Source organism: Cyclopterus lumpus, chromosome 23 (assembly GCF_009769545.1).
Source record: "Cyclopterus lumpus isolate fCycLum1 chromosome 23, fCycLum1.pri, whole genome shotgun sequence".
In the NCBI taxonomy this organism is placed as follows: Eukaryota; Metazoa; Chordata; class Actinopteri; order Perciformes; family Cyclopteridae; genus Cyclopterus; species Cyclopterus lumpus.
Window position 1 is genome coordinate 5,895,001 of NC_046988.1, and position 12,177 is coordinate 5,907,177.

The 12,177-nt window shown below is 43.4% G+C and overlaps 1 protein-coding gene across 8 annotated transcripts in view; it reads left to right on the forward strand.

Annotated features, from left to right (window-relative positions):
- tbc1d22a (TBC1 domain family, member 22a) overlaps window positions 1-12,177 on the forward strand; it is a 98,454-nt gene that overhangs the window by 67,503 nt on the left and 18,774 nt on the right. For all 8 annotated transcript variants that reach the window (XM_034525954.1, XM_034525957.1, XM_034525956.1 and 5 more), the window contains one exon: window positions 670-797. In XM_034525954.1, the coding sequence (XP_034381845.1) occupies window positions 670-797 (128 nt within the window). The remainder of the gene's footprint in view (window positions 1-669; window positions 798-12,177) is intronic.

Sequence of the window (12,177 nt, forward strand, 5' to 3'; positions counted from 1 at the left end):
CTGCCTCACAGAAAGCCGAAGAGATACATTTTAAACTATGGCAGATCCAGTGAGTATATGTTTTGGATAGGTTTAACATCTGTGCTGAGCTTGTGCAATATTTAAATCACTCGACTTCCCCTTAAGGATAAATAGTCACAATTGTATTTAAACCCTCCAGGGGATCAAACATGTTTTGTACAGATTGACCGTGTATGGAAAAGTTTTTTTAAACATCTTTAATCCGCTCCTCCTGAATGCAGAAACGTGAAATAAATAATAAACACACACCTGACATGAACATGCTGCCTGTCCGCGCCTCTGGATGCTTTTGACTCGCGGTTCGTGCACTCCGTTCCTCACTGCACTGACATGGGGCGGAGTTTCATTTAATAACCATTCCCCCCTCATCTCAGTTTGGTGTGTAGCTTTTCGCCGACAGTTCTGATAGCTCGGTGATTACATCTCCATTAAGAGGCCGTGTGCGTCAGGCTTGTGCGCGTGCCACCGGCTTCAGTAGTTATTGACAAAGAGCGGCGCTATGGCGGAATCTGTCTCCACACTTGTCATCATTGCTATTGCCTCACAGACATCTGCATCTTCTTTTGCTGGTCTTTACACAAAGCCAGTCTAATGTCCATCTAGGTGTGATATTGTGGTTTTTAACAGTGATTGTTAATGTTTTGACAGAGTCCGTGCACCTCCACATGCAGCAGTACGAGGTGGAGTACCTGCAGTTTGCCTTCCGCTGGATGAACAACCTCCTGATGAGGGAGCTGCCACTCCGCTGCACGATCAGACTGTGGGACACCTACCAGGTAACGCACACACACACACACACACACACACACACACACACACACTCGGCAGAAGCTGCTCTTATTGAGCTTTTTGTTATCTATCCATTTCTATCGATCCGGCTTTGCCTGGGATTCTCGTAAACGGGGATATTCTCTGATAATGACATCTGTGATTGCCTCAGGAGTGATGCTTTTGTAATTTCTGCCATTATCCTCCAGCCAATCCAGGAGGCATGATGCAACATAATACAGGTTTCTTGCATTGAAGGTTTTCAATCACGACAGCCTTTCTCCACGTGGTCTTAATTATACAGAGCTCATAATACAGCCTAACTAGGCTGCTCGGCCACATTTACACTTTGCTTGTAAGTTCAACAGGGGCACTTGATTTGTTCAGAAAGGTTTCAAAAAAGAAAATGTGCCTATAAGTCTTTGCGAATAAGTTCTTTTGTGCGAGTGTCAAAGTAAAGCCTATTAATGTAGAGCGAGAGAGATCCTAATCCCATTCAAGCACACCTGGACCTGCTCATTCCGCTGCCCTTTCACATTTACACACAGCTTAATAGGCGGCGCCTACAGTTACACCAGATTGTTAACCTCAGTTGGCGTCGTCAATAACACCAAATGTCTGCTATTGATTCAGTGGGGGGGGGTGCACTAGGCTGGAACGTGGGTGGGGAGTCCAGGACTTGCGCTAAGTACACATAATGGATTTTCCAGCTGACGCAGAGGTTGAGTGTAAGACACACGATCGCAGCGTTTGATCAGACGAGGAGAGAATGAGCCCGAAGATGAATTGAGAGTTGCAGCAGAATTCAAAATGAGCTTCTCCCGTGGTGGCATTTCCAACTGTGGTAGTTATTTGCACAAAGCAGCAGCCTGCCACTGTTGTTCTTTCTGCTGCCGGTTCTCAGCGTCCTCAGCATTAATCAGAGTGCAATCATTTCGCCTGCATAGTCTCGTCTCTCGTCAAGATGGGGAAGTATAACATGCAGATGTTCTTTTCATATTCACCCCTTAACGTTTGCTCGCAGCTCAAGAGTCTGACATTTGCAAGTGTAAAGGCCTCTGCACACTTGGGGGCGTGGTGACAACAAATGACCGGAAAATGCATCACAGCTATTCAGACTGGCAGTGATGCAAATGTACGACTTTTGTACTTTTTTTTTAATAAAAGGTTTGAATAGATTGGCCCGGCTTTTATTGTGAAAGGTAAGGGCGGGAGGAGTGGATCTGGTCTGCGCTGCATTTGTCAAGGTCTAACGGAGTAATGAGGTTTGCCGTCTTGGTTGGGACCTCCCCCTGTTGTTGCATACTAAAGTGTACATTTTGAGTATATAAGTATTGTGTTGTTACAAGCATCCTAATTTGGTAGATCAGAAATATCGGCCCGGTTCCTGGAAAAAAACAAAAAAAACGACGTCCCTTTTTTGCCCAATATTCGTGTTCGCTGTGAAAGGCATGCAAAGGCCTCAGCGTAAGCCCGATACCTCCACAGCACTGAAGTCAGTGTGTGATAAGTGTCCTGTAGTACAGTCGCTTCCCATTAACACAAACGCAACCGTGTAAATTACAGACTTTTGCCAAGTAACCGCACCTTGTTCTCTATGTGCCTTTTGGTAGCTCTAGCAGAACCAGAGGAGTTAGTGGATGGGCGATGGGAAGCGCATTTTGATGAAGAGAGATCAAGGAGTGAAGTGGGGCGTTGAAGAAAATCTAGGATGAAAGGGGAGCGAAACGAGGAAGGGGCGACGGCGTGAAGTAAAAATAGACTGATTTGCAAAAAGAGTTTAGACATTTAGAGATGGAAAGCGGGAAGACTTAGTCTTAGTGCTTCGTCCACAGCCTTCAACATAACCATAGCTTGGATGAATAAACACCAAATAAATCTTGTCTGAATCTTTCTGAACTTTAACTGACTGAACGCTGGGCACCTTGAAATAGATTGCAGCTGACAGGTGAAAGCCACCTAACTTTTCTTGCCGTACTTGAATTAAGAACCCCGCGGCCATTTTTTGTGTCAGATTTGGTTTGTGTTCGCACTCTCGGATGCTGATAGAACTCCACTGCTGGCTTGTAAAAAATACATGTTACTAATTCTATGTTTCTCTTTACCGCAAGCTCAGGCTGGAGCAAAGTGTATATTTGTTCTTGTCATCTTCTGAAGCGTCGAGTCCTTGTGCTTTTTACATTTTAATAATGCAAACTATCATACGAGCACTTTTAAATCCAGGAATTTCAGCATTACCGTCGCTTGCAAATATGTATGTTACCATAAACCTACTTGGGCTGCAACTGAACACTATTTTGATCATCAATAAACGTGGTGGTCCCTTTGATGGTCAAACGATTACCAGTTTGCATTGTCTTCAGTACGTTTTCTCTCAGGGTTGTGATCATTCAATGGGTTCTGTCCGTCACATTTTGTTTTTTGGAATTCAAACCTGTACTCACGCATTTGTCTCCCCCACCTTTTTTAAATGCTCACTACGGAGACGAAGGAGAGAACAAGGACACAGCGTCATTTCCTGCAATTCATCACCTGATCACGGAGAGGCCGTTACGTGTCGTGCATCATAACACCGAACAACGAATCTGATCATCGATTAGTCGAGTGACTAATCGATGATCGGATTCGTTGTCAACTATTTTTAAACTATTTTTAAATCCCACTCCCCGTAATTGAGCCCCATCAGCGTAGATTCTCTTTCCCTTTCTCCGTGCTCAACGACGTGAAGCTGCCGGGTCAGCTGCAATGCAGTGCTCGCGGACCCGAGTATGAAAAAAAAAAAAAAAAAAAAAGAAGAAACAAATCCCGAACACTCGCAAGTCCTCCAGTTTAAGTGCAGTCTCTCCGCTCACTCACAAATGACATCCACATTTTTCCCGGAGAGAACACTTTGGCTGACCCGACAGCAGCACTATGTTTCCACGGACCCGCTTCCTGGTCAGCCCATCCCTTACAGATACCGATGGGCATTGCCTTTTACTCTCGTGGAGGATTGATACGGATCCATTACATCTCCCATTCAAGATGTTTTTCTTTTTTTCTTTTTCTGGTGACTTTTGACTGAGCCACAGCCAGCTGGCAGGGGAGACAGACGTATTTAGTGGTGTAGCGCTAGATCATGCCGGTTTATTTATGTGTTGATAGTGTGGACTTTGCTTTTGCTTTATTGATGGACAGTGATTCAGGAGAGGAAAGGGTTAGAAGTGCATGTGTGAGGAAGGGCTTTCCATATGTATGCTCGGAAAAGCATCAGGAGAATTTAAGTGCGAGTGGGTGACCTTTACGATACTCTGGATTATTCTGATAATGGAAATGAACACAGAATGTAAGCTCGTGGTTATTAAGACAGGGTAGTTGGCCCAGTGCCGCTCTGTACCTTCGCCAGCTCTGCTGCCTCTATTATATGTCGAGTCTGCACGGTGTCCATAGTAACAAGACCTTATTTTTCATCTTATATCAACAGTCAAGAGCTCAGAAAGAAAGCAAAGCAAGGAGGAAAAATACAGTCGAAGAGACACACAATGAAACTTTGAAGTGCCGCGTTCAAAGTGGATTTACGGCATCGTAAAACATAATCCCTTGTCCAGACATTTAATTACAACTCGTGTGTCATTTTGTGAATATGTGTTACACCTTGTTGTCAGAACGGTGGGGGACACTGATGGATGACTTAAAGCCACTTGGACGCCTCAGTTTAAGTTCTATTAATTTCGACTTTGAGTTATTTGGTTTACGCAATTGATTAACAAACTTGTTTGTTTAAGCAGCAAGAGATCAGAATATTGATATACAACGTCTCTGCATTTTGCATATGATGTGGTGGTCCCGCTGGTTTCCTGGTGCTCTGCTGCTAAGTGCTGGATTGCTTCCCTTTGGTTGTAAGTCAGTTCAAGTACCTCAGTTCACCAGTATTGATGGAGCTGGAACGGGTTTTGGACGGGTGAATGGAGAAACATTAATAAGTTTTCTAAAGGATACAGTGTTAATAATTACCATAATTCTTAATTACCATAATTCTTAGTTAGTGTTCATTGGCGTAGGAAGCATTGAAAATGTGGGCGGGACCATCTGACAGGGGCCTTGGGTCCTCCCTATCATTTGGCTGCCTTTTTAACGGGTTGTTTAATTACTAAACAGGGTTCCTGAGTATCCCTGAAAATCATCATGGAAAACACATGAACAATCAGAGAAAATGTTAAATATTCTGGAACATCTTGTGTTCCTCTGGATATGTTTTAGCTGAGAATGAACTACTTTTACTATATAGAAGCGCTCCCCAAACACTTCTAAACAGGGCTGAGTTGTGTGGATGTATCACATTAACATTCAGATAGTAGTTAATATTATTTTGAATATGTTGCTATGTTAGGAACTGAATTATATACATTTACTGTCTCTCAAAATGCAACTGAGACTGCTTCCCCAGGAAAAACGTGTGGGATGGGCCCGCGAGGCTGTAGCAACCAAAACCCCAGCAGCCCGTCACCCTGTAGAGGCTCTCTGTGGCCTCCAAGTAAACGTTAGTTAGCTCACTAGCCAGCTGCTAAAAGAGTCAAATGTACGCAGCAAAGGAAACGCCGAGTTGGGGGTTCTGATGGGACGTAGATCTCTTATTCTGCCCTGTGAGGTAACGGCCGGTCTAAACCAGCAGACGGCGTTTTCAGCCGTTAAATATTAGCACCGGCATTGATGCGTTTGGTCACAGTACAGTTATCACACTTAGTGTACAGCTTAGAAAACCCTGTTGAGGTGTGCAGTGACTCTCTTGAATAAAATTTAAAAAAGTGGTTGATAGCTGAGTGTAAAGCGCACTAACGCGGACTACGCTCGCACGTCTACTTCGAGTCCCAAAAAGAGACCCGCAATTAATGATTAATCAGTGTTGTCTCTTTGTCGTGACTTGACAGCAACCCTAGTACACGTTGTACTTGTAATCCATCCTCTAAATATTTTAGGATCCCCCCCCCTTCAGAAACAACACGCACACGCACCTTTTTTGGCAGGCTCTGTCTGAGTCCCTCACCTCCGGTGCTGCCCTGCTTATGTATATTAGGCTGCTTTCCACTCATGAAGCTTTCATTGGGGATGCCAGTGAGGCGCAGCTGCGGTTCCACCCTGCTATCGTTTATTGTCCTTTTTTTTTTTTTCATAGAACATTTTCTCATTCTTCCGCAGTCCTACGACGTCCTCGCTGCTCGCCATCATTCTTCTCAACGCGTCCTAAATTTCCACCATCCTATCTTTTCCTGTGTGTCCTCCCCTCTGCGCCCCTCTCCGTCACACCTGCCCGTGAATGTCTCTTTTGAACCATCAACAACAACAACAACATACAACCAAGTGGAGATTTGGAGTGCTTAAGTTAATTGGATGTGCTCCACAAAAGAGCCCATCGCAAACTTCCGCTTGAGGGACAATACTCTTGAAGCTATTACAACCTTGTGTTCCTTCCCCTTGTCAGCGGGTTTTTCCTGTTTGCTTGAGCTCTTGTCATGCTTTACCGACTTCACCTCCGAGGCGAGAACGTCTCTCTGTTCTGGAGATGATTTAGTTGTTGTATAGGCTCCTCTTCTCAAACACGATGGAATATGCATTATTCATTATTGTCTAAACAACCTGGACTTCCGAAACAGATTAATACAGTTGTCTTTTTTTTCTTTTGACAAATGTCCCGAACGAAGATCCATGAATCACCACGAACTGGGAAAGAGGTTGGCCCGATCGTGTTTGGGTCTCTCTCACGCCGATGGTAAACAGAAAGACCTTGCCCTTTGCCACTGAGCGTGTGTGCCTGTGCGTGTGTGCGTGTTCCAGGGGAGATTTTAACCTGAGCGCCGCCATGTCTCCGCTGTGGTCCTCTCTCTGCGGTGCTACCATCTGTTCAGTAGCCGCATCCAGCTCAAGACAGGCTTCCTTCGCCATCTTCTCTTTTCTGTCTGCTGTCTCTTCTCCATATTTTGTGTGTTGTTTCATTTATTTTTGTCTATTTTGCCCGCAGTCCGATACCCCCTTTTTCTTTTTCTCCATTTGTCACTATTGATCACTATTGAAAAGATGAATTATGTGGAGAGAAACACACTCGCAGATGGAAAGACACACCTTTGCTCCCCCCCCCACACACACACACACACACACACACACAGACGGACAGACAGGGACCAAATTATCCCTGTTGCGTGGAGCATGAAATTAGCAAGTAGCTCAGTGTGGCAGCATTAGCATGGCTGTTAAAAGGGTACCATGAAATTTTTCAGGTTCTGCAACATGGTCCTTTTTCATCTGTGCAGTTGGATTTAACAGACAGGGAGCAGTATAGCGCTCAAGTTTAAAATCATTGTGCAAGATGTGATTTAAATCCGTCGATTCTTGGTGCAAAAAAAGTGGGTGATTTACCGCAACAAGAGGCAGAAGATTAGCTGAGATTGAGATTAAAAAAAAAAAAACCTTGTGTGTTGCTTTGATTCCATTTCAGGCTACTTTAAACTTCTACTCGACTACATTTCATAGTCAAATATTACATATTATACTATTAAATAATCCAGCTTCTCTAAATCATCATATGTGGTTTTGAACCGAAGTTTACATTTTACATATTTTAGCTTGCAAAATGAGCAGAAAATAGTAAATTGGATAAAAGTGTCAGCTAAATTACATGTATTGTATTGTAGTATGCATATGCAATCCGCTTCCACAAACAAACAAACAAAACGCATCACATTGTTGGCACATTGTTGGCCTCAATATTCTTCAGACGGATCCATTCAGTGGAGATGAATGATGGGAAAGAAAGAGCTGTTTTCTCAGTGAAACGAATGCCCCCATTGAGTTTGAATTTCTTTGACAGCATTATTTAATCCCGGAAAAAATGGCGTGCTTCCTATCTTTATCAGATAACACAAGGGTGTCATGCAATTCTGCCAACAGAATAACTGGGAGATTGTCTGAGCATCCCAGAGGGAAGGGGCCCTCCTCACCTTTCCTGCCTCTGTAGTCGGGGTCGGCCTCATGGTCACGGCCAACAATGAGACAGGCCTCTGCAGACCGGACCCCAATCTCACACACACACACACACACACACACCAAGCCTTACCGTCTTCCATAAAAATCTCCTCCCTGTGCCTCCCCCCCCCAATTTTCCCTTTGCACACGTGCACACACACATTATCTTCATTTGTTCTCGCCCTTACATTATGGACATTTTTTTTTTTCCCCTTTTAAATACAACATTAACATGGTGAGGTTGGATGGGATCTGAAATGGACCAAATTTATGGGAATTCTTATCTTATTAAGAATCTTGACAAAACATGGAGAGAGAAGCACACACAGGAACAGAAACTATACTCATGTTCGTCTTGAATGGATGCCATTCCTCTGGCATTTGTTCCCTCAAGTCAAATGGATCTCATCATGCACAGACGCCTGTCATCCTTGCATTTGTTTTTCCCTGAGATCTTTCACTGTAATTTAGAATTCACTGTGCCCCTCCTTTGCCTTTGTGAGTGTTTTAAATGTACACTGCAGTCGCCCACCCACAGATTCAGGATACTTGTTCCGCTTGTAGCCGCTGATGTCAGCCGTCGCCAATCGCCTTGTTAAAAAAAGGAGCTTTTAAAATCACCTCCGGGGTGCTAGGGCTTCATCGCATCCTATCAATTCAAATCTGCTCGTTCATCATCTTGCATCACTCCCCCAGCAACACCACCTTTTCACCTTGTCTGGATTCGGCCCGTCAGGGTATCGAGTTAGTCCCACGTCAGGCTGCTTTGTTTTGGAGCGATGAGACTAGTCAGAGAGCCAGCGCAGCAGTTTGAAGACACCGTGACATTGCAACGCTCCCTTTTCCTCCTCCGTGCACCTTTTAGCCTCCTATCCTCTCCGTGCTGTTGTGCACTCCCTCTTACCCCTCTCCCAATCGACTTCTTTCCTCATACGCACCCTCCCCCTTTGTCCCCCGCCTTCTCCCTACTTTGATCAGCAGCACTTGTCAGAGTCTTGCGTGTCTCAGCCAATATGGCTGCCCTGACACAAAGGGAGGGGGGAGGCGAGGCAGGCATAACAATGGAGGGGGGGAGAGAGAGAGCCACGTTTGACGGAGTTACCTTGACTCCTATGACAAACTTTATTTTGCAGATCATAATGAGGCAAACGCCTTCAGCTGATGCATTGGATGGATGGGGCAGGAGGAAGAGAGAGAGAGAGAGATATTTTGTTACTTTGCGGTGTAAAACAAAAAGGTTTGACTTGCACTAACAGTAATTGCTATCATGCAATTATAAAAGTAAGAGTAAGTGACCGAATTCGCGTCTTACAATTAGTTTTATTCGCAGTCCATTCGCTTAGCTAAGCTCCCATTGGTTAGTGGAGGTATTCATGCAGATACCTTTCAGAGACACAGCATGCTACGCTGACCAGCGAATAAGACATAAGGTTCACACCTGAGGGTTAGTTCCATTGGCCACTTCAAAGAATGCCTCCAATCGATACGCTAGCGGGGTCAAAGTTCACACTTCACACAGGAAGTTCCCCTTCAGAATAAAACCTATTATCCTGCCTTCAGAATAAAAGCAACATCTCAGGTTTCAGTTTAACTATTGTCTAAACAATAAAACATAATTAATTCTCATGCATCATACAATTAATCATTACATTTGTCATTAACAAACAGAATAATAAAACAGTGATCCTCTATTATGCTTTATAATACATTCCTCAGAATATTCCTCAAATTAATTATCATAACTTTCTTTATGTATTAATTTAAAACATAACCTCTTATCTACATGTGCAAGTGTATATAAAATCCACTACAACTCAACACTATCATCACCTCTGGTGTCATGCTTAACACGCAGGGCATGAGAGTGAATCATGAGACTAACTCAGCAAGAAGACAAATAGGCGGGTTACCCAAAATGTTGAACTGTTCCTTTAAATGATTCAACCTGCTGGTCCGTCAGCATTGGGTTTTTTTTTCCTTCAGAAATGCAATATGACAAAGTTTATCATAAATGTGTCTTTCCATATTCCGTAATTTGTTAAGTTCTCACAGCCTGCCCTGATGTGGCTTGGTTTGTTCTTAGAGTCCAAAACCTGAAGGTATTCTATTTACAATGATGAAAATGTACCCCCTTTTTTTTTTTGCTTGTCAAATGACGGAATTAATCAATAATTAAAAGCCCACTGGATTGGTTCAGCTCTTTTTTTTTTTTTTTTTTTTGTTTCCACTGACGTTGGTTGAGATAAACCTGTGTTGACGATATGATTGACAAACCTGCTTTTCTAAGATGCGTTGCTTTTAAAGCAACTTTGCAATAAAGCGTTACTATGGTGATGTGCACTTTGACTACAGATGCAGCGGCACTCACATAATTTGCACTTACAAAGCTCACACACATACAAGTGATTGAATTCTACAAAAAAAACATTAGCTTTTTGTTCTTTCTGCTGCCAGAATAGGGTTGTTGAGATAAACCTGTATTGAGGATATGATTGACATGTGATTATTTTGTGTTAATAATCCAATTTCTCTTAAATCATTTTATATACAGAGTCTCTCTAGCAGGGGGACAGACAATGGAAATCAGCCTTGCGGCTGTAATTGGGTGCATTTACGTTTAATTTAAAGTGTTCATCAATGTACATTGTCCCTCTCGAACAAATAAACTTGAATGAATGAATCTTATATTTTGACTGCAATTCATTTGTCAAAAAATAGGCAAAACACACACTAACCGGGGTGGAAACGAATTGGACTGATGACATTTTATTTTGTTTTATTATTTCCAATTTTTATCGTAGGTTGTGATAATATGTTTTTGGTGTGGTGTTTTGGCCACAATCTCCCAGTGTAAATCCTATATAGTGACAGCTCTTTGCCAGAAACATGTCAAAGTTGGTCATTAGTTAAGCCGCCATTCCTGCCGCAGCCAATGGAGGCAAGCCATTTCAAATTAATGCTGCCGCGCCATTGTAAATGGGTGGTGACAAATCAAAGAAGTTAGCGCTTGATAAAGACGGATCACTTTGCAAGTCGCAGAATATTCCTTACAATCATATAGGAGGAGGAGGAGGAGGAGGAGATTATGGAGCCGAGGATAGATGGAGAGGTGATTGCAACCGAGGGAGAGGGGCCAGACAGTCCCTGAGAGTTCATCGGTGCCCTCAACCATGAACTTGCACACAGAAACTCGCAGGAGAAAGGAAATTAAAGAAGTGTGCAAAGCTTTGAGTGGGGGGGGGTTGGTTGTCTGATAAATATTGCGCTGCTGTTTGACACTCGTGTACTAACTCATCTGTTTGTGCGCGGGAGTGTTTGCTTGCTTCTGTTGTTTGGATTGTAGATGCAAGGTTAGACCAACAAGCCAATCACCTGCCAGTTTACAACTCTCATCACACTTCGCTTCACTGTTCACAAACACCCCTATTTTTTTCTCTCTCTCTCTCTCTCTCTCTCTCTCTCTCTCTCTCTCTCTCTCTCTCTCTCTCCACACTCTTATTTCTATTGCTCACTTTCTCTATCCAACACGAGCACACACAAACACTCTCAGTTGGGAAATTCAAAAGAAAGTGTTAAACTAAGTGGGTGAAGTAAGAAGAAACCCAAACAACAGGAGACGTACAAAAAGGCGTAGGGAGGATCAACACAGCAACACAACGCAGTGCAGGAGAGCTGACATAGTGTGTGTGTGTGTGTCTTTTTTTTTTTTTATGTTCCCCGACTATTTCCTCCTCCTTCTCTTGTTTAAATCTGTCTATCCACTATTATTTCTTGCCTTGTTCCTGGAGGGAAATTCAATTAACACAGCAGAAAGGCAGTTCCTGTTAATTCCTGCAGAGTTATGGCTCGCTGTTCTACACAAATGAGTTTGGTGGTTAAAGAGCAGCGCTCGGTTACTCAAGAGAAAGTGGAAATGAGTTAATGCTACAACCTCGCCGTCTAATTGCAGTCCTGTAAATTAGATGTGAAATGTGATAAACACGGCTGAGTTATTGGAACATGTGTGCAGCCTCGGGCTGTGATGCATATGCGGCGTACCTATGCCAAAGAGTCTGCAGAGCGTAGTATTGAATTAAAGAGGGTCAGTTTCCTAAAACTGTAAATGATGCCTGGGCTGTAAAACGTGGGCCGACATTAACGCGGCGTCGCTTCTTTCCCACCGAATAATATCGAAGTAGACACATCAGAGGGCACACATGAATACATTTTTGGATTTCATGCTATTTGCCAAGAGCAGTGTGTTTGCGTTGTTTCTTCCACTCAAGTAGATCTGTGAGTTGGAAAACACGCGTACAGCAGAGGCCACAGATTCATCAGTGCAATTCCACATTTTAATTCCATGATTTGGAAGCTCAAATAATGCACAGCATGTGGTTAACTAAACCCCTGGAC